The sequence below is a fragment of the Brachycentrus maculatus genome, unplaced genomic scaffold, assembly GCF_059751285.1.
Source record: "Brachycentrus maculatus isolate JH-2025_06_01 unplaced genomic scaffold, ASM5975128v1 h1tg000172l, whole genome shotgun sequence".
Lineage (NCBI taxonomy): Eukaryota > Metazoa > Arthropoda > Insecta > Trichoptera > Brachycentridae > Brachycentrus > Brachycentrus maculatus.
The window spans coordinates 1,851,947-1,878,445 of record NW_028280925.1 but is presented as its reverse complement, the minus strand read 5'-3'; the positions used below and the strand labels follow the sequence as shown (position 1 = coordinate 1,878,445).

Genomic DNA, 26,499 nt, shown 5'->3' with positions numbered 1-26,499 from the left:
GCAGTTAGTATACATTTATAAGTATTGCCCGTACATGTGAATTTTCCGACACTGATTCCGACCGGCGTTTTTCTCTTTCGGTACTCTACGTGGTTGAATAAGTTTTTTTTTAATCATTCAATATAGTTATATTAAAAAAAAACATTTTCTAGACATTTCTACTTTTACAATCTTAAAATTAATAACGCAGTTCTCTCCAATAAAGAGACTAAGCTCTTGTGTTTGGAGAGGGACTAACACTTATTATTTATTGTTTATGTTCGTTGGTAATACATTTTATTTTTATTACAATTATTTTGTGTGTGTGTGTGTTTGTTTTTTTTCTTAGATTAACATGTATGTAATTCATTTAATTTATTTTTTAGCATTTTAATATCTTCAATTTGTTATATCTGTAGGAAGGTTATTGAAGTACTTGGTTCCCAAATATTTAAATTTCTGTTGGAATTGTTTGGTATTGCAAAGTCATGTTGGTATCGCGAAGATGAACATTTATTTAGATTATAGTATTTGAGATAATATCTTATATTTGGCAAGTGTGCCTTTGCTGTTGGGGGTCCAGTAGCATGGATTGGTCTTCCATCAGAAGTTGGAAACAGTGAGAAGAAATTTGTAATTATGTGTATGATGAAAAATAAGTAAAATATTAGGCATACATCTGCCATTACGATTTGTCACCGGAATCGACATTAAAACAGATTACCAAAATAACGGGGTGTGTAAAGTAATAAAAAGATCAATACCATTTTTTAGTAAACTAAAATTAATGGCTTTATCATTCATAAGTTGAATACATGAGTGAGGCCATAAAACAATTATTTACCTTATCTCATTGTAGGTACATAATATAACACTATCTTATCTTTCTGGTATTTAATCAATTAATAATAATAAAATGATGCACAATATTATTTCAATAGATAAATTGTACCTTTTTTTAAAAATCTAAAATGTATGCCAATATTTTGAACAAAATATATTATATTGTATATACATGAATGTGTATATATATATATATATATATATATATATATATATATATATATATATATATATATATATATATATATATATATACATATATATATATATACAAACATAAATATCAATATCATACTGCAAAAACTTATTACATTTTTTTAACTAGGATTTTTGATTGACAAGATAAGGATACAATATGTGTACAGATATCGGGTTTATTCTTTGATCATTAAATATCGGGTGATGTATATTAATTGAACAAATTTAAATAAAAAAATGTGCTTGCACGAAAAAACTGGGAAATTTGCACAATTCGCTCACTCCTTTCAAGAACGTCATAAATAAAAAATCGTCGATTTTCAGTTGTGCATGTTTTCGAAATTCCCAGAAAATGTACTATATCCCAGCAAAAGAGGCATATTTTTAACTTAATATTTACCCGCTAAAGGGCAGAAAATGTAAATACTAGATATAACGATTTAACTCAAATTATCACACAGGTTTGACATATCGCTCACTCCTTTCAAGAACGTCATAAAACAAAAATCGTCAATTTTGAATTTTGCATGTTTTCGGAATGCCCAGAATATGTGCTGTATCCCAGCAAAAGCGGCATATTTTAAACTTAATATTTACCCGCTACAGGACAAAAAGTATTCTTTTTGCATTTTGAAGAAAAGGTATTGTTTAATTTTTTTTTTGAAAATACTAAATATTTTTCAAATGGAGAAAAAACCTTCTGGTTTTACCTAAAAAGATCTGTTGCAATGTAAAAAGTTCAATAAGTGGCTTGATATTTATTTTTAATACATTGTATTATATTTTTAAGCTTTAAAAACGTTCTCCTGAAAAATCAAGTTTTTTGATTTATGACGTTCTTGAAAGGAGTTAGCGATTTGTAAAAATACCTTCATTTGATTTTAAGCAAGTAGTTAATTATTTGAATAAATATGTGTAAATATTAATTAACATAATCGGTCATATATGTACAGATTTTTACTTTCAAATTGAACGTTTTAAAAACCAATTGGACGTCTCACAAATCAAATTAGACGTTTAACAAACCAAATTGGGCGATTCACAAAACAAATTTGACGTTATATTATATTTTAAAAGAAAATTAGAAATTTTTAAAATGTACTCATATTATTACTTTATATACCGTCAGTGTAAATACCTGCCCTCATCTTTTATTTTCAAGACTAGCAAGGGCGTTAGTCGTCAAGTTGGCAAGCCTGCACGACGCGCGGTCACAGTCTGTGACCGCGCGTCAATACCACTTCTTTAAATCTTCAATACCACTTCTTTAAATCACGAGGCACTGCTTCGAATATATCTTTAAATTTATATTTTTTTTAATTATTTTTTAATGCGTCCAATTTGGTTTGTAAAATGTCTAATTGGAAGTTTAAACCAAGATCTCTCGTTACTTTAATTTATGATCGATACTATAAATGTACCATAGAATAAAACAACAACTATGTGGTTTTTTTCACTTTATTTGACCAGCAACCGGGTTTCGCACTAACTGACATCATCAGACTGGTGTGAGGCTAGACAACAACTTATGTTAAATACACAACAAGTATTCGGCATAGAATTTTGTCTAGCCTCACACCAGTTTGATGATGTCGGTTACGACGAAACCCGGTGCTTGTGAAATAAAATTCATGTGGAATAACTACACATAGTTGTCATTTTATTGTATAAAATGCATTTATACCAAAAAAAGTCACTACAAAACTTAAATTTAATAAATGTACCATATTATTACTTGACTTTTTAGGAGTAGATTTTTGGGGTGAGCAGGGATTTCAGATTTATTTAAGAGGAACATCTTTTCAAATGCCCACTCGATTATAAAATAATCGATTTTCAATCTTTTGCGACTCTTTTACTAATAAAATTTCTGGTCACAATTTATAAATTATGATACATCAAAATTCCTATATGAAAATTGATTTAAAATCCATATATTTATTATGTCCGCCTCCGTAGTGTAATGGTCAGCACGCTCGGCTACCGTTCTGGAGGTCCCGGGTTTGATTCCCAAGGGGGGTAAAATAAATATGAGTGATTTTTTCACTGTAATATTTATTCAATATTACCATGGACTGGTACCTGAAGCGGAGGGCTGATCACCTATCCTTCATGTGTAAACGATCAAGATAACACTGCGTTTATATGACACAGTGCCCTATGCACCATTGTGGTGCGGATAAGGGTTTAAAAAAAAATCTTATTGAGATCTTTGGAACCCCTTGAAATGGATTTTTTCTAACTTAGTATTAAAAAAACTGTTTAGGTTTAAAAACAAATTTTATTTTAATTATACAATACATATAATATTTTTGAATTTGATGTCGCTATTTACAATATTTTCTAAGACTGGTGCATGTTTTACATTTATTTTACCTATTTTAAATTTTGTCATATTTGTGATTTTTTTATTATAATAAATTAGAAATCGATGTCCCACCCGGATAATTCATCTGGTGGCAATTTGTCTTTGGGGTATTTCTCGAAGTTGTTCAGGTCCGTGGGGCCGGCTATTGGCCTCACTAGTGGCGCTGCCATGGTCCTACTCCTCAGTTTGTCCCAGTCGAAGCCTAAGAACCACCTGTAAGATTTTTAAAATGTTTTAAAATTATGTATTCATCATATTTCTTTATTTTTGATTTATCATATTTTACTTGTATTGTGATTTACGTTTGTGTCCTGTGATTGTTTGATTATATCGGTGAAGAGTTATGTTTTAAATTGTTTTAAATTATGAGTTTATGATTTAAACGTTAGATCAAACACTATTTTTTGAGTAAACAAAGTTGTATTTCATTGTAGAAAGAATTGTTTTTTATGTGTTTTTTTGAAACAATAAAATATGCACAACTAAGTAGACTCAAAAAATCAGTGTTTGATTTTACATTAAAAACATAATTTAAAATGGAGTCCTACAAATTAAACGACAAATCTACAAATATATTATATGAGTTATTAAAAAAAATGCTTGTAATAAACCACTTATTGAGTTTTATTTAATTTCACACGATTAGTTTCGAAAACTACAGATGTTTTCATCGGCAAGTGATTACAAAAACTAATTATTAGTTTCTGTAATCACTTGCCTATGAAAACATCTGTAGTTTTCAAAACTAGTAGTGTGAAATTAAATAAATCTCAATTAGTGGTCTAATACAAGTGTTAATTTTTTAATAATCAACATGTCATTCCACAAAGTTAATGTCGAATTAATAAATAATATTATTTTTAAATGACATCTCAACATAGACGAAGAAGAATAAGGAAGTCTGGGCATTTATGGGACTTACGACCGTCATAGACTGGTTTAAGTGATGACTTTACAGACGTGTAACTTCACTAACTCTACCCAACCTTTGACGGTCGTAAATGCCCAGACTTCCATATTCTTCTTCATCTACGTCGAGATGACAAAAAAGAGACAATCCAGATTTGTGAACAGGTTTTTGGACACACTGGAAATGTTATTTTTTTATAAAAGATAAATATTTGTGTTTTTATTATTTACAAAAATACTTCAATTTCATACTATTTCTGAGCCTACAGAAATAGTATGAAATTGAATTGAGACAACACAATATTGTTAATATGAATGACTTGTTGGGTAATATATCCAAAATAAAACACGGTTTGTTGGATTGAGTTCTACATTTATTTATGTATATGTTAATACGTGACACATTTCATCTTCTTAGGACATTATCAAAGTGAGTGTTTGATAATGTCTTAAAAAGAAAAACGCGTCACGTATTAACATATACATAAATAAATGTAGAATTCAACACAACAAACCTTGTTTTATTGTGGATATATATTACCCAACAATTCAATATGGAATTCTACCAACTGTCTGCAGTTACAATAAATAATATCGTAGTCATACAGGAGAAAGTGACCAAGTGCATTGTTTTACAAAAATGTGATCATTAACTATTTGATATCTTACTACCTTAATATTGCCCTGAAAAATCCCAAAGCGATTTTAAACTTGGAATTATAATATATTGACTCGTTAAAAATGACTAGCTGCATTGATGTTTATTTTGTTGCCAAGCAAAAGTGACTTAAATGGCCCTCCTGAACATTTTACGTTTTGGTAGTTAGTCACACTCTCCTGTACGACTACGATATGAATGACGTTTAATTGTGATATAGGGCTTACTTATGATTTTTAATATCCTTGATGCCATTTTTCGCGTATCCCAATCGTTCGACCGGTACAGGTCTGCACAGCTTCTTGATCAAGATTTGCGCCACTTTGGGCAGCTTGGGGTTGAATTCAATAGCGTCGATTCCTCTCAAGATCAGGTTGTAGGTCTTCATGTGGTTGGTACCCCGGAAGGGTGGCTTCCCCACCAGCAGCTCGTGCACGAAGATCCCCAAAGCCCAGTAGTCCACGGCCTTGTCGTGACCTTTATTGAGGATGATCTCCGGCGCTACATATTCTGGGGTGCCCGCGAAAGTGTAGGACTTGGAGCCAAGGGTCAGGAATTTAGCGTAGCCGAAATCAACCTGTAATTGAATTAATTATAAAATGTTATTACAAAATAAATAATGTGTGTACTGATTTTATTTTTATTTTAAATATTAAAATCAAACACTGATTTTTAGGGTCTACTAAGTTGTATATTTAATTTTAAAGTAACTTAAAACAAAACCGTGAAATTTGTTTCACCTTATTAGGGACATCATCAAACTACTTATTGGCTTCTTCTAACCCTTATCCGCACCCCAATGGTGCATAGGACACTGTATCATATAAACGCAGTGTTATCTTGATCGTAAACATATGAAGGAAAGGTGATCATCCCTCCGCTTCAGGTACCAATCCAGGTTAATATTTTATAAATATAACAGTGAAAAAATTAATTATATTTATTTGACCCCCCCTGGGAATTGAACCCGGGACCTCTAGAACGGTAGCCGAGCGTGCTGACCATCACACCACGGAAGCGGACGGGCTATTTAATAATTGATCAAAATATGAGCTTCAAAAAATTTTAAATCATGTTTTCAGGCATCTCCCAGTATAGGACGGAACTCGCATACATATAAATAAAAGAATCTCTGTAAAATAAAGAGTTTGCTCAAACAAACATAGATGTGAGCCAATATATACAACGTCATGAGATTAATGATATATGTAGGAGTTCCAAAAAATTAAATAGTGTGGTTGTCAATCATGGGTAGAATGGTGAATGTTACAAGTGTATAAAATGTAGAGCCCTGTCAATACCCTGACTTCCATATTCTTCTTCAACTATATTGAGATGTCTAAATGTACTTCTTACTAAGGTAAAGTAACGTATTTACCAATTTAACGTATCCGGCTGAATCCAGCATGAGATTTTCCGGCTTAAGGTCCCTGTATATAATATCCAGACTGTGTAGGTGCTCTATGGCTTCCACCACACACGCGGTCATAAATCGGGATGTTTGTTCATTGAAATTCCGTTTTTTCTGCAGGACAGTCCACACGTCTCCGCCGAGCACCGGTTCCATCAGGAAATAAAGGTATTTATTATCCTTATACGTTTTAAATAGTCTGAAACAGGACAAGACAAGACATTGGGTATCATGTAACACTTAAAAAGTATCAGGTGGATTCTCCAAATGGAGTGTGATGCTCACAACATCGACTCCCTGAACCCGCAGGAGATGCTAAAAAGCGGAGTCGTCACCAAATTGTACTTGGACTACCTGGAAAGTTTAGTTGTGGAGATGAAAAACTACAATGAAGAAGGATAAACGCCGGAGCCGGATAATACTTACGGAGCTCAATGCAGTGGAGTGAAGCGGCTGAACGCTGCTCTAACCTCTTTTTTCTCTCCCAAATAATGCATACCCGAAAGCACTAAAGCAAAAGTGCAAGAATTCCGTACCCGTAACATGACCTTGCATATATAAGCAGGGTGCAAAAAATGTGAGAGGGGAAAAAAAAACACTTAAAAAGTGTTGAAATGTGAATTTTATTAAAATTAAACACTTGAATATACCACTTTAACGAGTTTTATTTTAGTCACGACAAGTTTCGAAAACGACAGTGTTTTCATCTTCTGGTACAAATTAAAATTAATTTAATTTTAATAAAATAATCATGTCATTCCACAAAGTTAACGCCGAATCGATAAATAAAAATGTGAACATCAAAATCACCAAATGCTATTATTGAGAAATCACCAAACAAAAGGAACAAGCTCCCATATCAACTGTTATTAGTCAATTTGGTTTATTGATACACAATGAATGCCTGGACTGGTGCAATAGTGTAATTAAAATATAACTTTAAATATAAAATTTAAAACAATTACATTTTAATTATAAAATGGAAAATTACAAAGTTAGTGCTTGAAAAGTGGAAAAAGATATGGAGAGAAGGGTGAATGCAAGGAATATAATAAATGGTGTTTTGAATAGAATGACTGCAAATAAAATTATGCCCATGGATGCTAAACTGGCAGTTCACAACATTGATGTTTGAAAGGGAAACATGGAATCATCATCATCATCAAACCCTTATCCGCACCCCAATGGTGCATAGGGCACTGCATATAAACGCAGTGTTATCTTGATCGTTAACACATGAAGGAAAGGTGATCACCCATCCGCTTCAGGTACCAGTCCAGGGTGATATTGAATAAATATTAGAGTGAAAAAATCACTTATATTTATTTGACCCCCCCCCTGGGAATCGAACCCGGGACCTCCAGAATGATAGTCGAGCGTGCTGACCATTACACTATGGAGGTATAGAAACATGGAATAGGCATAAGAAAAATAAAAGCACAATGAACTCAGTTGAAATACATTTTCTCAGATGAATTTGTGGAAAAATCAATGTATGACAGAAAGATATTAGAAAGGAATATAAGGCTGCATTAGGGAACTGGAAAATGTTACGAAAAGTACTTTAAGGTGGTGCGGACATGTAGAGCGAATGGATAACGAAAAAATGACTATGAAAGTATATTTGGCAAATGTGAACGGTACAACAGAACGAGGACAGCCATGGCACGACCAGATCAATCAGAATCTATATTCTAGTAATGTCAAATGTCTGCGTAACCGTTCATGTGTGACTAGATGTATGGATGTGAAAGAAGCTAGGAGAGTATGTCAGCATAAACGGGTGTGGCGTTCAATCTTCTCTGTCTACTCCTTCAGAGAAACGGTGTAATGGCAATAGTAGTAGATTCATTGGTACATTTATGAAAGGATATGACGATAATTTTAGAAATGTAGAGAGCTGAGTAATGAACAGTTAAAATACATAGATTTAAGGCGGTAAATGGAATATCTTCACATACTTGCATACAAACGGACTGTTGCATCTAAGCATGATGCTCTTCTCATTGAATGCGTGTTCTTGTTGCATTTGTTGCACCACATCCACTTTCTTGAGACACTTGAGGGCGAAGGTCTTACTCTTGTCCTTTGAGTATTGAACAAGTTCCACGCGACCAAATCCTCCGACTCCTAGAGTTCCTACAATCTGTAAGTCTTCCAATTTGATATGATCGTATTCTAGAAAAACAACAACAATATTGTTAACGGTTATCAGAGGCTAAATATATAACACACCACAAAGAAATATGAAGGATATGAAGAAGTCCGCCAAATTTCTATTTCAAGCCACAGTTTTCAAGGTCCATATAGCCATATTGATAGCCTATCTTTAGGAGAAAAGAGTATCCAGAAAAAAACAGAAGTGCTAGCAGAAGAGAAAGATGAAAAAGCAGGATGTTGTATGTAGATGAGTAAGAAAAATATCAGACTTATAAAATACCTGATGAAAACACGGCCTGCTGTTTGTTTGCTTTAGAAGTTCTTGGAGATCCAGATGGGTATATTTTTTTCTTTAATTCGTCAATGTTTCCTAGGAATTCGTTGAAGTATCTAAAAATTTTAACGATATTAGCGGAAAGGCATTTCTTTACTACCAAATATAAATGAGAGATATAAAAAAATAGTATTTTATTTGTATATTTATTTATTTACTAGGTGTCGTTTCACCCTTCGACTGATAAGTTTCCACAAAGATTTTATTTGGAAAAAGAGCAGGTATTTTTATTACAAATATATGACATCAATGTTTATTCGAAATATACGATAAAATTCAATCTAACCACAATAATCCACTACATTGAAAGCTGTCCCAGTTCTGATACAGAAGCATCTAGGCTTCCTGACAGACCTTCTCTTGCAAAGCATTTATTTTATATTTTTATAAACCATGTAGCGAAATTTATAGGATAAATAAAAAAAAGGAAACATACTATATGTGACTACAGAAAATATGAATGAATCCTTTACAGTCCATATACATAGAGCCACCCTACGAGAATACATTCAACTACCTCATAATACGAGAAAATCACATTGAGCTATTTTTTTCGCCGGGGTGCCCGTATCAGGAAATGACAAATCCGCAAAGGGTTAAAATTGAATTGAGGTGCTATTTTTTATCCACTTACTTTCTGTCCAGAGTGAGGCACTCGACCCCCGGTGCCTTGGCCGTCACGGTGGCCAATCTCCGATCTTCGTGGAGGAGAGCTTGCTCGCCGAAGTAATCTCCCCTGGATATATCCTTCACGAACTCCTCGGGGTCACCGTTCGGCGGCCGTTTTGTGATCGAGACTGTACCCCCGCGGATGATGTAGAACTTATCTCCTCTGTCTCCCTGCCGCACTATCATGGTGCCTGCTAAGAAGAATTCCTGAACAACAACAAAAAATATGTCGAAAAATTAATTGAATCGGGAAGAGAGGGAGAAAAAAGTATACATTATAACACAGTGGTATATTCTGAGAGCTCCTACCACATTCCCAGGTTCGGTACATAGACTCTTGGTTTTCATTCGGACCCATACATACATTAAAAATAATATACATAAGTATTAATTTTAAATCAAACACAGATTTTTTGAGTCTACTAAGTTGTATTTTATTAGCAAAAACACATAAAAAAAAAATATTAACATTCGTTTGAAAATGCCATAACTAGACGAAACAATTGTCACAATATTAATTTTTTATGTGTTTTTGTAAAATTAATATTGTGACAGTTGTTTCGCCTAGTTATGGCATTTTCAAACGAATGTTAATATTTTTTTTTTATGTGTTTTTGCTATGAAGAAGAATATGGAAGTCTGGGCATTTACGAGGCTAACGACCGTCATGGGCTGGTTTAAGTGATCACTTTACACACGTGTAACATTCACCAATTCTACCTATTATTGACAACCACACTAAGTATTTGGACACACTCAAAATGTTGTAAATTAATTTTTTATGTGTTTTTGTTAATATTTATTAGAATCAAAAAAATCTGTGTTTGAGTTAAAATAGAGTTCTACAAATTAAATGCCAAATCAATAAATAAATTAAAAATAATATTAAAAAAAATCTTGTATTGGTATTTAATCCATCATGTAAAGTTTTTTCGCGAACATAGATAAATAAAATATTACTAATGCTTTCAAAGTCCCTATCACTGTCAACAGGGCATGTAAGTTAATGAACGAAATTAAATATATGAAATTCAATGATGAATTAAACTAGTGTGTACAATCCACGACCATATTCTAATAGGGTGATAGTGACCCTACTAGGGTATTAGGAACCTCATTAGGAATCCATGCACTCTGTATCAGCCCCCAAACCCTAAGTCCTAAGAAGGAATACCAAGCAACCTAAGCTACTAAAGCGACCCTTTCAAACATTTTCTAAACCTTAAGTTCAACCAGATGAGGGTAGGGCAAGACTCGGGAAGTTCGGAGCATCGAGGGAGGACGGGCACCGGCTGGACCAAGTTTCCCTGACTTACGTTAGTATGATTGATAGTAATTCCCTCATTCATTAAATACAATCAAAACAGCACAGATAAGACAAAGTGGTATACTATTCACGGTTGTTATTATTATATTATTTTTTGACATCTCATCAAAGATGAAGAAGAATATGGAAGTCAGGACATTTACGGGGCTGACGACCGTCATAGGCTGGTTTAAGTGATCACTTTACACACGTGTAACATTCACCAATTTTACCCATTATTGACAACCACACTACTCAAATTCTTGTAAGTTCTATATATATGAACCAATTTAGATAACCTTGCTCTTGAATCACTAGAACTTCACTAGAGACATCTATTGGTGAGATGAAAAGAAGCTTTTTATTAAGCAGAAACTCTTATATTAGTATGTGAGGTCCGAATCCTAGATTACAATCACACACATGAGAAAATACCATTTTCATTTTTATTATTCAAGCTTATAATTTGACAAGATAATTTATTTACAACGTTTTGAGTGTGTCAAAATACTTGTCAACAAAATCTGGATTATCTCCAATTACAGGAGTTATTTTCATATTATTTTTTGACATCTCATCAAAGATGAAGGAGAATATATTAATATATTCTTCTTCATCTTTGATGAGATGTCAAAAAATAAAATGAAAATAACTCCTGTAATTGGAGATAATCCAGATTTTGTGAGAAAGTATTTGGACAAACTTAAAATGTTGTTATTATTATAACTTACTCGTTTGAGGAGGTCCGATATCGTGAGAAGATCGTTCGGATGGACACCCTTCAAAATGTCAACACCAGACAGGAATTTCAAATTGTCTTCTTGTTCCTGCTTTCCACTTCTCAGCATAATTTTTTTGAAGACACTTCTTTGAAGAACCCATACTTTAGATTTAGAAGTCACTAAAATAGACATGGCCAAAATTGTATTCAGTAATTAATAATAATATAACACTCTTCTTATCACTCATTGATCACATTAGTTAGTTCCACATTAAAAACTGTAATTCACGACTGAAAAAACTGTAATTCCACTGTAATTCACGACTGCTGATTTTAGAATAACTATTCCCTCATTAGGTCAACTGTAGACTAAAGTAAAATTGCTGTGGTCACCTATTTATATGTGACAAATTTTTATTATTATTATTTAATTCTTTTTCTTGAAAGACAGAGAAAGAAGGCAATGAAATCACTACATGAATATTTTCATAACTAACTAACTAACTAACTTACCATCACGCCGCTTCCCCGCAAGGGTAGGCAGAGAGAATAGAGCGCCACACCACTCTGTCCTTGCAAACATTCTTCGCCTCTTCCACGTTCATGCATCTCCTCATACATACCCGCCGATTGTTACGACTCCTAACCTGACCACTTTCAAGTTTTTGACATACTTGATCGTGCCATGTTTTTCTCGGTCTTCCTCTGCTTCTTTTCCCACTAACGTTCGCCTCATAAATTTGTTTTACCGTTCTTTCGTCACTCATTCGTTCCACATGTCCAAACCATCTCAACACACCTTTCTTAATTTTATCGATAATGCTTATCTCAGCTTTGCATTCCTTCCTTATTTCACTATTCGCACATCTATCATACATCGTTTTGTCGCACATTCTTCTGAGAGATCGCATTTCGACTGCATTCAGTCTACTTTCATCCTTCTTTTGCCAACTCCATGTTTCACTTCCATACATTAGAGTTGGAACCAGGACTCCGTTGTGCACTGCCAGTTTAGCTTCCGCTGATAGGTTTTTATTTGCTATAACTGATTTCAGTGCACCATTCACTTATTTCCCAGCATTCACTCTCCTTTCTATGTCTTTATCAATCTTTCCATCCCTAGAAAACATACTACCCAAATACACAAATACATAGCGGACTTGAAATTTGTTATTAAGTATTTTATGAGTAAATTTTTATTAATTGTTTTACCAACTTCTTACATTATACTTAATTTTACATTATATATAATCTGATATTCCTAAATGTGCTTACATACAAAATCCTCCGCCAGGTATCATTATTGTTTGAAGTTTTTGAAGAAGAAGTTTTTACGCTGTAACGTAGAATGTATGTTTATTTGATCCTCCCTGGGAATCGAATCTGGGACCTCCAAAACGGTAGCCGAGCATGCTGACCATTACACTACAGAGGCGGAGGCTATCTATATATGTACATTTATTGGTTTTTAATTTAATTTTAAAATCGAATCTATTATTTGTATTTTAAAGGGTCAAATCTAAAAATTTTAGTTTTGAATTCGTTTCTATTTCTAATGTAAATTGACTATTACAATGAAATGATTTTATTAAATTTAAGAATGAATTTAATTGGCGTTCCGATCCTGTCCATACACAGAATATGTTATCAAAATATCTTTTCCACAGTAAAACATTTTTAAAGGTGATGATTTACAAAAAGAAATGGTTTTCTAAATGATAAAATGATAAGTCATTTTGATTTACGATTAAAAAAAATGTTTTCTAAATAATTTTGATTAGTTAAATTTTATCATTTATTTTCTTTAAACATACTTTTTACCTCAAGTTTTTTTATATGCCTACTGTACCTTAACTATACCTTTTATTGCTTTATATTTTGAATTTTGACGTGTTTTCTTATTTGTTACTTTCTTCTCTGTTTTTCAGTCTTGTTAACCTTAATCCTATGTCCCAAAATGAGTAATGAAAGTGACTCATCGGGAATATTTTATATGATTTATGTATGTAATACGTTCAAACAAAAAATAAGTTACTAAAATATATGCTATTAAGGGTGATGCGGGTGCTTCCATCGGTAATCCCTTTGTTCGAATATAAATAACAATTAAATTGAAAATAAATTTTATTAAAACATACATTAAAAAGTCGTTAACGATCTTTACAATCATTATTGGCAGACTTCTTTTTAAATGTACCTATGTATGTAATTATATTATTGGTTTCATCAATGAGTATTTTAGTAAATAAATTAATAATATCAAAGGATACTTATTTGGCATTGCCAGAAAGTCATTGTCAACTGATTGTATTGAATTTTAATGGTATAATTATGTTTGAAAACATCATATGTCTTTAAGGTAGATTTATAAGAAATAAACCAAGTTTGAATGTTGGGGAATTCAACTATTATACTTACCACAGGCCTCATTATTTTATTAGGCTTGTCTATTTTTAAAAGTGAGTATATTAAATGAGGTAATTGATTTCTTAAAATTGATAGTTATTTTGTTATCGGGAAATATGTCACTTGTAGAGGATTTTAAAGCACTATTCATTTAGTTTTGGAATTGTTACAAATAGTGTCGGGTTGTGGACCCGTGGTTAGGGTTGCGGACTCTTGAGTCAGAGTTTCTCGGTTCGAACCCACTCTACCACAATTTGATACTATTTCTAATAATGAGCCGCTTAGGATCAAAGAAATAGTATGAAATTGAGGTATTTTTGTAAATAATAAAAACACAAATATTTCTCTTTAAAAAATAATATTACACTTAAGTCTATAGTTGACTTGATGAGGGAATACTTATTTTGTAACCGGTAGTCGTGAAATATAGTTTTTAAGTTGTATTTTGCAGAGTAATCGATGAATGATAAGGAGAGTTTAAAAAAAAATAACGCTTGTATATTACCACTTAAAGAGTTTTATTTCATTACACAAGTACATTATAAATATTTTACTTTTCACCTGTAGATGAGACCATTTATAGTTTTCGAATCTAGTCGTGTGTAATGAAATAAAACTCGTAGTAATATACAATTGTTATTTAAAAAAAATCAACATGTCATTCTACAAAGTTAATTCGAATTAATAAATAAGATAAGAAAAGTGTTATATTACCATATCTACCACAAAGCAAATAATGCTTTTAAAAATACAAAATAAAATAACATGTTTTAAAATTTTAAAATCTAAGCAGAATTCACCAAAGAAGAAATCACCTGTGTTTGACTTTTAATTGACCCATGTCATCAAAAACTTCTATCTGCATTTTTTTAAATTTTGTGGGTGCAGAGGAAAAAAATAATGTACCTTGAACCGAAGCAAATCTCTTTGCTTTGTAAAGGATCGCCAGTTCTCCAAAGGCTACTCCTGGTCCGAACTTCTTGACGCTCTTCCCATCCTTGATGACTTCAAAGTTTCCTTCTGCAGACACGTAGAGGTGGGATCCTTGTTCTCCTTCCCTGATGATGAAGCTACCGGCCTCATACTCCTGCGAGTTCATAGCCTCCACGACGGAGTTCAGCCTTTCATCATCCATAAGGTTCTTAATAAAGTCATTTCCATTAAGAGCTTTCTTAATGAGAGCGATGGAGCTGAAACAAGATTTCAACATTGTCAATAACTCTAAATAGTTTATTGTGACTGCAGATAGTTGGTAGAATTCCATATTGAATTGTTGGGTAATATATCCAAAATTAAACACAGTTATTGGATTGAATTCTACTTTTATTTACATATATATGCCAATATGTGACGCGTTTCGTCTTATTAAGACATTATCTTACACTTAACCCTTTGAGTGTTTGTTTAAAAAAATATGCAGCTTGTGATTTGACCAGATTATGGGTGTATCCAAATATAGGCTAGTTTAGCCACCGAGTCACACAAAAAATTGTAAAAGTAACTCTAAAGTGGAGAAACCCTGATTTGTGAACAAGGATTTGGACACACTCCAAAAATTTTGAATTTTTTTACCGCCAACAAAAGATTTTTTTGTCTTATAATCATTCAATATATACTTTTCTTAAAATGTAGTAATAAAAGCCGATAATATTTTAAAGATTCATAACTACTTACTTTTCATCTTTTTCGTATTTCTCATATTTAATATCCGTTATTGCCTGGGAAGAATCTTCTTTAGGTCCTGTAATGACTCCTCTCTTCCTAACATTGTCTTTCTTTTTTTCAGTTTCAGTATCAAGTATATCCGTAACCCCAGGATCATTCCCTTCTTTTGATTTATCACTTGTAGTTTTTTGGGTTTCAATCCCATTGGATTTAGAGGTTTGTTCTTCTTTAATCGGTACTTCGTTTTTTTCGATATTATTAGAAGTTACTGAGGTGCTCGCGATTGTTTGATCGAGTGGCTGAAATGCGGAAATATGAGAACAAGTTAAACATAGGTTTATTGAAGATAAAAAAAAATTGTATGTTTTTTTTTCTCCATAGAATTATTGATTATAAAAACCTACATATTATGATGTCTACATTAAAAAAACAATTAAAGTTTTACGGGGAAAAGCGCTATCGGAATATAAGGTATCATAAATTAAAAAAAATTAAGTCTATTTATCTTATGTAATATATAACAATAATAATTGGCTATAACTTTAAGCATTTTGGTTATTTTTGATAGTCGAATGGCAATTTGTAAGTAACTATTTGTAAAAAATTCACTGATTGATTCGGCAGTTACTTTTTGGTAACATCTATCCATTTTTGATTTACGTTTTACTTAAGTAAAAACTTGAATTTAACTTTTAAGTAAAAACTTAAATTAAAATATCTGCAAAAAACTATTTTGTACTTATGAAAATTATTCGCCGCGTACCTTGAAAAGAAAAGTTGAATATAAGCTACGTATACTTTACAATCAGAGTTTAGTTAAATAAACTTATGCCAACTTAAATATTTTAAGGAATAATCAGTAAATGTAATATTTGAACTTTATTCATACGAGTATATTATAGAGCCAACACTTTATGAGAGAATCTTTTCATCTTCTCTTTACAAAAATAGCCTTCTTTCCATAACAGTCTTTTGCAATATCATTTTCATCATCATTGTATTACATATTCATAAAATCATTTTCATATCTTATAAACATTATAAACTTTTATCTAATATATAAGCATATGATTGGAATTGAATTAGGATTAGAAAATTATATTATAGTCTTATAATACAGTATGCAATAAAAAAAAACTAGTACGTTATAAAATGTTTTTATTATAAAATAAATATTTAATTTTATTATTTTAATTTGCATATATTTCAAGTGCATCAAGCTCGTAAGAAACATTAAAAGAGTAAAAAATATAATTGAAAAACCATTAAAAAATATTTGAACACAAAATTAGTTTTAAATTAGATTATGATAAATTATTAGGCCACAATAGCTATTTCAAGCATAATTTCATGCACGAATGAAACGCAGTTTTAATAGTATTAAAATATTATTAATTATATCGGACACTGGATTATTCACCCTACAGATGAGATGTCATTTTTTTCATGTTCATGTTTCATTTCAAGTTGAGACACTTAAAAAAAAAACTAAAAAATAGTAGTTTTGTCAAAATTTCGGTCCGTATATTCTCTCATCTCAGTCGTGCACCTATAATTGACACGATGCCTATTTATAGAGCTAAGGATACTAAAATCTCCGTAAGTGTTGCCAATGTTTACAGATAATTAGTTTTCTGTGTCGCCCATTGCAAATGTGTAATAAGCTATTGTTGGAATACAATGCGCGAAGTCTTATCTACAACAATAAAATTATTAATATTCCAATACGTCAGTTCCTCGACTTGACACGTACCAACCTTCGAGATATAAATATTTATGATAGATTACGAGGTCCATAGGTTTATATGAATTATGATTTTTCAAAATATCAAGTATTATCTCAAATTTCGTTAAGTTTTATATTTGTCGACTTTTTTAATAATGTATTTTTGCAATTGATATAACGTTGGGTGTGTTCCATTTCTTCGTCTTACTATCTATCATTAGAATCCTAACTGTCCATCATACCTCATTCCTTATTTTCTCCTCTACCTCCTTCCCTAAACTCTCTTCTTCCTTTGCCCTCCTTATTATCATCAATTTATAATTTTCATAAATATTTATTATAAAATTGTTGCTTCATTAATACAGCAATAAATTATAATTTATGATTTCTTTTAAATTCTTTCTCATTTATACTTTTATGTTCATGCACCTCTGATTACAAAAAGCTATATAAGGTATCAAACGTTTAGACTAATATCACTAGTTTATTTTTGGTTGGTAGGAAGATATTGCTTCTTAGTTATAAGCCCGCCTATGTACTTTTTTTATGTACATGAAGTTAAATTGAATAAAATAATTAAATAAATAATAGGGGTCTACACATTGAGTTTCTTTACATTTGTCCATGGTACCTTGTACCGGAAGTTCTGTCTCCATTAATTAATATATTACAAACAACAATTTTTCACTTACCTTTATCGTAGAGCGTTTAGCGCCGTTTGTCGTATCACTCGGGACTTGTGAAAGGTCAAACCCTCCCTTGGAGGCGAATTTGAAGGGAGGGCAAATAAAACGCATTGTGGAAAATAACGATCACGTCTTTGAAAACCAAATAAAGTGCGCTAGCCTCGCGTAGCGCCAAGAAAACAACTAAGAATCACCATTTTTCTTTATATTTTGTGAGCACAATTCACAGCACAGTGTCGTATGACTTCTTAGGCACCTGTGTACGTACGTAGCCGATGTGGAGCTCTCTTATCGCTAAAACGACGTATAGTTTTAATTCGACACCCGCTGATTGCCGTCTTAGCCGATTTCCCAGTGTATCAGGTACACGAGGTGTGTTGACTTATCACGCCAGGTGTATTTAACTTCAAGTTGAATGTACGAAACGCTGTCATTCGCAGACACGGAGCTCTGATTGTTGGCTCTTATCAAGAAATCCTTCATTTCTTGTTTGTAAAGAACTGTGAATAAATTATTTTCATTCAGTCGGTTAATAAAGCCGTTCTTGAGAGGCTAATATGTACACTGACACTCGGTAACGGTGATACTGTTTATTTACTAAAGCACGGCAATATAGATATAAAGTGCGTTTTCATGATACTATGAAGATATAATGATATCATAAAGTAAGCAGTGAGCATAATTGGCTAACCAATTTCGCAATTCCAATCCACACTCATCAGTGGTGCATAGAGATTGATAAAGCATTATCTTCTTCATGAAGTCAAGCGGTCTCTGGGTGATTAATATTATTGAGGAAATGATTATATTGAAATTTTATAAATATAAATGTTAAAATATTTAGGGATACTTGAATAATATTGTTTGTTAATAATACTTGATCTAAAGGCATTTAAATGTTCAGTATCATTAAGCAAAAATATATTATTACTATATAAATGTCTTATTTCCTAGTATTGTTCAATTTTTTAAATAAAAAGAATAGCATGAAAATCCTTAAAATTATTAATTCGAAAAGTCATAAACTTTAATATTTGGAAACAATAGAAACTCATAAAAATGTAAGTAATAATCAACCCATAATTAATAATATAACAGTGACTAAACTCCTCTCTGTTGTCCATGTTTTCACTGATAAAAAAAGAAACAGCTCCTACATCTTTCATCTTTCAATGTCCCAAGGACATGTCCTATTTTTGAAAGGGAGAGATTTAAATTGGAAACAGAATGTGCAAAAGAGGGCATTCAGTTGACAAAAATTGATGTGCCAATGGGACATAAGGATCTATCGGATTTGGTGGTGTCTTATTTGGAAAATGTGACAAGACGAATAAGACCAAAAAATGAGCTATGTGACGGATCTTGATTGATGTAAGATATTGAATCCATTGTGTCTATTGTATTGTTGTATCTTTTTTTTTTAGGGATTAACTTTATTAATTTATTGTGAACTATATACATCCACTTTCATTTTTAAGAGATAAGTATATACTAAATATGCAATAAATCCTTGTACATAATAAGCACAGATTTTTTTAAGGCAACTAACAAATATTATATAAAAAAAGGACATGGCTCCAAAATTTGGACCTCAATACGGTGTTTGAAATTGATGCGGAAAGAATCGAAACAGGGGTCACTATAGATTTTAAGAAACAGCTGTATTTTACCAAATGATATTTCTTTTTCAATGTTTTTTTAAGTGAATATTAACTTTAAAATGTCTTATTTTTTTCATAAATAAGATTGTTTAACACACTTTCCTCTGATAGTTGACAACACCGGTGTGATGTATGTATAATCTACAAGTAGGTAAATCTACAGATATGTGTAAGAGCGCAGAATCTTATCTTTCGGGATTTAATCTATCAAGAATTCTTTGGCATTTATATTATCATTACACATACTGATACAAGTAAGCTCATCGAAGTTGAAATTAGCAGTTCTATTTTTTGTAATCTCTTTCACACAAACGATATAAAAAGAGGTACATATGAATTATGTATGGCTTGTATGGGTACATTACACGATTAAAACTTGCACACAATGAACATGTATACACAGCATAATAACAATTGAGTTATCAGTACTGAAAATAGTGACACGTCACTAGGATTTTCAGTAGGTTTTAATATCTTTCCAAGAAATTTTTATGTCTGGTTTAAGATTACAATCTCTAAAATTATAATAGTTAATTTTAAAATTGTATTAATAATGTATGTGTAAATACTTATGTACTTATATGTAATATGTTTATATCCTAATCACGTGTGCTCGGTACGCACAATGTAAACTGACGGGCGGCAGTCTAATTATTTTATCCAACGATTTGTGAATTTATTTGTGTGTGTTATGAAAGTATTTTGCTATCCATATATTAAAAAACTTACAATGCAATTGTTGTTGATTTGTTTATATATATATATATATATATATATATATATATATATATATATATATATATATATATATATATATATATATATATATATATATATATAAACAAATCAAATATATTTTGTCCGCCTCTGTAGTGTAATGGTCAGCACGCTCGGCTACCGTTCTGGAGGTCCCGGGTTCGATTCCCAGGGGGGTCAAATAAATATAAGTGATTTTTTCACATTAATATTTATTCAATATTACCTTGGACTGGTACCTGAAGCGGAGGGCTGATCACCTTTCCTTCGTGTGTAAACGATCAAGATAACACTGTGTTCATATGAAGCAGTACCCTATGCACCATTGGGGTGCGGATAAGGGTTTATAAAAAAAAAATATATATATATATATATATATATATATATATATATATATTTATAGATATATATATTATGAGTAAAAATAAGTGTGTGTGTGTGTACATAAATGTATACATACGGTTAAAACGTTTATACATACATGAATAATGTGTAATTATGTATACGCGCTAACTTATTTGAAAAAATGATTGGAATGTGAACATCTGGTTATGAATGTAGATATTTATACGAATTTTTGTAACTGACCATTTGTTGATTAATACGAAAAAATAAGTTTTCAAACAATGAAAATATTAAAACAGCTATTTAAAAAAAAAAAAAATATTACGGAAAATCAAAACCAATTTTCACCATTATCTATTTATTTATTGGTAGCTAGATACAAAATGAGACAAAGGAAAAAAAATTGAAGGAAATAGTTGTTACAGATATTTTATTGATAATAATTTTTATAATTCAGATAAATTTAAATAATCATTATAAACGTACATAGTATGTTTAAATAGATTGTGAAGAAATATAAAACTACATAATACACGTCTTGTATAAACCCAAGGTTTCCACATTACATTTTACGTTCTCACAAATTGTTTAGTCTCTTTGAGTCATCTTTGTATAACCTATCTTGATAACAATCTCTCACGGGATCAACCTAGTATATTTGTACCTAAAGATATTTTAAAGAAAAAAACAATTACAATTCTATACATTCATTTAAAAAAAATTATAAACATATTTAAAATATTTTTTGCCAAGATTCGTGTCTTGTGGGTGGAGTTCTTTTTAAAATCGTTTTTTTATTGTTTTTATCAATTCAACCTAATATACACACAAAAAAAGAAAGAAAAAACGTAAACTAAAAATTAAAAATTAAAACTATTTTACATTTTTCATACAATTAACTCTTAATCATTTATTTATCTATTCCTTCATTTTGCATTTGTTCAATATAAAATTTTGACTTCTTACCTGCGTCAGCAACAAATTAAAAATGTTTGGAACGAAATATAAGATAAGAAGTACATATATACTCGTTTGTTTTATAATATAATATATTTTAGACATCTCGCAAGTGAATGGGCTGTTGCATAAATGCATTTCTCGTATATGCATTTCCAAAAATCAAGTGGAATAAATTTTCGAATATGGGCAGAATGGTGAACGCTAAACAAATCGCTCACTCCTTTCAAGAACGTCATAAATCAAAAATCGACAATTTTCAGCTGTACATGTTTTCGGAATGGCCAGAAAATGTACTATATCCCAGCAAAAACGGAATATTTTTAACTTAATATTTACCCGCTATAGGGCAGAAAGTATTGTTTTTGCATTTTGAAGAAAAGGTATTGTTTAATTGTTTTTTCAAATATACTAAATATTTTTCAAATGGAGAAAAAACCTTCAGCTTTTACCTAAAAAGATCTCTTGCACAGTAAAAAGTTCAAAAAGTGTATTCATATTTATTTTTAATACATTGTATTATAATATTTTCCATCAAAAACGCTCTCCTGAAAAATCAAGTATTTTGATTTATGACGTTCTTGAAAGGAGTGAGCGAAATGTGTAAATTGATCACTTAATGATAACACGCAAACCCTTTTAATACCTGAAACATTGATATTTTCTTCTCGTGTAAAATCTATAATATTTATGTTGATAACTATTCCACGAGGGATAATTAAAAGTATTTAAGTTAAAAGATTTAGTTAAACGATATATTATATAATGGATGTTTGAATGGTGATATAAAGAAAGAATGCAAGGCTGAGATAAGCATAATTGATAAAATTAAGAAAGGTGTATTGAGATGGTTTGAGCGTGTGAATCCAAAGAATGAAGAACGAATAGTAACAGAAATGTGTGAGGTAAAAGTATTCGGTAATAGAAACAGAGGAAGACATAAGAAAACTAGGCATGATCATGTGTAACAAATACTTAAGAGATCTGGTGAGGAGTCGCAATAATTAGTAGGTATGTATGAGGAGATGCATGAATGTGGAAGGGGCGAATATTGTATGCAAAGACAGATTGCTGTGGCGTTATATTGTCTCTGTAAGTTGATTAATTAGTAAGTTGATTAATTAGTAAAATATTGTATTATGAAATATGGAAAATATTAATAATGTAATAAAATTACTACTACTACCAAGCCGTTTCCCCGCAGGGGTAGGCAGAAAGGTTGGAACGCCACACTCTTCTGTCCTGACATACACTCCTCGCTTCCTTCACATCCATACATCTAGTCATACACGCCCTCCGAATACGCCACCGGACTTTTGACACCACCGGATTTTAGGTTCTGATTGATCTGATCGTGCCAAGTCTTTTTCGGTCGTCCTGGTTCTGTTTTCCCGCTCACATTCGCCACATATATTTTCTTAGTCATTCTCTCGTTATCCATTTGCTCCACATGTCCATACCACCGTAAAGAACTCTTCCTAATCATATCAATTAAACCTTGTTCAGCTTTACATTCCTTTCTTATATCTTCGTTTTTAATTCTGTCAAACAATGATTTTTCCACACATTCGACTGTGGGAGCGCATTTCACAGCGTTCACTCTGCTCTCATCCTTCCTGTAATACAATTAAATGGTTCTTATTGCTAAACTAATTTTAAGACAATCAAAGGAACTATGATAATCATACTGTACAAGAAAACTTAATAATAATAAGACTTTATAGGATTTTAACATAACTTAATCCAGAGTGTACCTATAATATAACACACAGCAAAGAAAAAACATTTAATTTAATTCACGTTAATTGCACTTAATTCACGTATGCACCTTTTGTGTTATCAACAAAAATTATTATAATGTTCGTGATTCATAGATAATAATATTTGTTCAAGTTATCCGTAGGATTTTTTCTTCATTACACATGTTTAATTTTTTATTTGATAGCTGTATTGTAATCTTCAATCATAATTTTAATGACTTAAAAGGATATAAAATGCAGGTTTAATTTTAAAATACTCGTTATACTTATTCTAACTTAATCTAAAAAAAACGATATCACAGAATTATGTCAAAAATTAATATATCTCATTTACTGCCACTTCTTATTTAGGATACATTAAAATATTGTTATTAAATATTTTTATTTATTTTAAGTGATCACTTTATACACGTGTATAATTCACCGTCCATGATTGACAACCACACTACTCAAATAATGTTTATCGAGTTATATTTATCCCGTCTTATTGATAAATGATGCCTAAAACATGAAAATTAAAAAAAAATATATTTTCATGTGTCTCTTAGTATGTAAAATAATTCTGGTAAAATCTTACATACATTTATGAAGGTTTTTGTTAACGACTAAAATTTACTAATTCCAACCATAGATGTTGCTGAAGAAACAGCACATGTAAGATTGAGTAGTGTGGTTGTCAATCATGTCAATCATAAAGTGATAACTTAAACCAGCCTATGACAGGTTTTAAGCCCTGTAAATGCCAGATTTATACATTCTTCCTCTATATTTAAATATACACAAAAATCTTAATATAATAATAATTATCGAATGATATTTCAATAAATTGGCTTAAAACGTTACATGTATATTGCATTTTCGACTAACATACATTAAAATTAATAATATTTATTTAATGGTTAAAAAAATATTTCCACTACGGATATACCATTGATGAATTTCTTTGGAAGTAATTATTGAATACTGATTCGGGTATAATGACAAACCTTAGCGTTAATTTGCATATTTATTAATAAAATTTTCTACGTTTTTAAAATAAATTATGTATAAAAATAAATAACTTTATTATAATTACTATTAAAATCGACTGTGAAGAGTAAGAGTAAGACTGTTTAATAAATTAGTTTTTTAATTAAATTAAATAAGAAATGGGTTTGTCATTTCCGCCATTCTGTTTTAAATATACATATTCTATCACAAGAAATTAATGGCATTAGAAATTATAAATAAACGATATCAGATACTTCCGAACTAGGTATGTAGGGAAAATCTGCTAATACTGACATTGTTTTTTAATCGAGTTTATTTTATTCCTTTCATAAATATAGTCATTTTTAAAGTACAGTTTAATGGCTGAGTCGATCTGCTTTCATACGAAAATATTGCTAATTTTCTATTGATATTTCTCAAAAAATATTTTGTTATTAAACTTTTTAGCTAGCGATTCTATAATCGATAACTCGTCGAGAATTGAGAGTGAAATTTCAAGAACGCGTTATGTTTATTAGGAATACTTTGTTACACGAGAGAGAAAAAAGGTATAACACAGAGAGAAGGAAGAAGAGAGCTATACATTGCGACGCAACGAGAGTGGATCAAAAGAGAGCGACGTATACACAACAATACAAAGCGATAGAATAAACTGATGTCGATATAGATATACATATTAGACGCTATATATGAACAGCTAAGGTGCCAATAATATTTATAATTTTTTTAAGAAAAATTTGGTCTTTACACAAATAACAAACCAAACGAATAAATAACAAGATCCGGAACTGTATGTATTATCTACAATAGAAGCAACTTTTTCTTGTTATCTCGAAAATATCGATTCGCAAACAAATAACTCAAATTTTAGTTATAACAAACATTGAATAAACTGAATATTTTTTACGAAAACTTTATATTGTTATATTTTTCTTTACTTCTAGAGCAAAATCTCGACTTCCAACCTCTGAGATGAGAATTCTCCGATCTAAAACCGGAAACACGTGCGAGACCGCGTAAGAAACTTTGATATCCGGAGAACTTGTAAGACGGAAGATATCGTGAGGTGGGGACGACAACGGATGCTATACTGGAAGGAGTAGGTACGTAGACAGAATGCCAGAAGACAGACTTCCTTGTTTCAAGGAAACCCCGAAGGACGTAGACCCCCAGGTAGACCTTCGAAAAGGTGAAGATATAGCTGGCAGTCGATATCCCAAGAGGAACAGGCGACTAGAAAAAGAAAGGATCAATAGAAAGATGAGGAAGATGAAGTATCTTTTTGAGATGCTCTGTCTCATTATCTCTCACACTAAATCTCTCTTACTCTTTATTATTTAAGTTTCACTTAATAAATTGCATACATCAGACTGATGGCATGGGTTATGTTAGGTTTGTTAGCCACTGTGGTTTGTGGCTTATTCGCAAAGATCTGCGACTTAGAAAGCCCCATAAGAAAAAGTCTAATGGGGTAAAATCGCACGATCTCGGTGGCCAATTCACGTCACCTCCACGTGAGATGGCCGTGCCCTTGAATCGCTCGTGCAGAATGTCAATCAAGTGTATTTTTTTTATTACAGTTTTGCTTCGGTTCATCTTGATTCATGTCATATAAAGTTAATCCACATATGGTTCCTCAGCAGCCCTGAGCATTGAAGAAAAGATGCTCATCGGTCTGGACATCAGGTCTTTGGGAGATCCATCTTCAACTATCTTTCCTTCTTCCATTACAATCACTCTGTCGTAGTCCATGATTGTAGATAACCGGTGCTGAAAGAAGAAATGAATGAAAACATCGGTGAACAAACTAATTGGATAAAAAAATACTATTCCTCCACTCGTTTACGAGCGATTTAAACTAATTGGAATTTGATCAATTTATTATTTTCATATATAATGTTAATGGTTCATGTTATAATGCATTCCAATTCGAAGAAAAAAAATACTTGTATTTTTGTTTTCAACTAGTAAAAATAAGTGGATTTTGTCAC

General features: G+C 31.5%; 2 protein-coding genes across 2 annotated transcripts in view; both read right to left on the bottom strand.

Annotated features, from left to right (window-relative positions):
* Window positions 1–3,281: 3,281 nt before the first annotated feature.
* Window positions 3,282–18,301, bottom strand: LOC148308290 (cGMP-dependent protein kinase, isozyme 1-like). Its single transcript, XM_088261987.1, has 10 exons — window positions 18,046–18,301; window positions 15,637–15,926; window positions 14,869–15,152; window positions 11,567–11,736; window positions 9,495–9,736; window positions 8,807–8,916; window positions 8,328–8,544; window positions 6,334–6,565; window positions 5,183–5,532; window positions 3,282–3,601 (listed from the first exon to the last, which is right to left on the bottom strand). The coding sequence occupies exons 1-10, from the start codon at window positions 18,148–18,150 to the stop codon at window positions 3,442–3,444; spliced, it is 2,160 nt and encodes a 719-aa protein (XP_088118113.1). The 5' UTR covers window positions 18,151–18,301; the 3' UTR covers window positions 3,282–3,441.
* Window positions 18,302–24,806: 6,505 nt separating this feature from the next.
* The window catches only part of Sur (Sulfonylurea receptor), a 37,751-nt gene continuing 36,058 nt past the window's right edge, over window positions 24,807–26,499 (bottom strand). The window contains exon 23 of the mRNA XM_088261986.1: window positions 24,807–26,278. Within this exon, the coding sequence (XP_088118112.1) occupies window positions 26,126–26,278 (153 nt within the window). The 3' untranslated portion in view covers window positions 24,807–26,125. The remainder of the gene's footprint in view (window positions 26,279–26,499) is intronic.

Excerpts from the sequence above, each read along its gene's own strand:
- LOC148308290 (XM_088261987.1), bottom strand. The coding sequence starts at position 18,150 with ATGCGTTTTATTTGCCCTCCCTTCAAATTCGCCTCCAAGGGAGGGTTT. Across the intron at positions 15,927-18,045 it reads CTAAACGCTCTACGATAAAG|CCACTCGATCAAACAATCGC; the intron begins GTAAGTGAAAAA and ends TCCGCATTTCAG. Across the intron at positions 11,737-14,868 it reads GAGATTTGCTTCGGTTCAAG|TGACTTCTAAATCTAAAGTA; the intron begins GTACATTATTTT and ends TGTCTATTTTAG.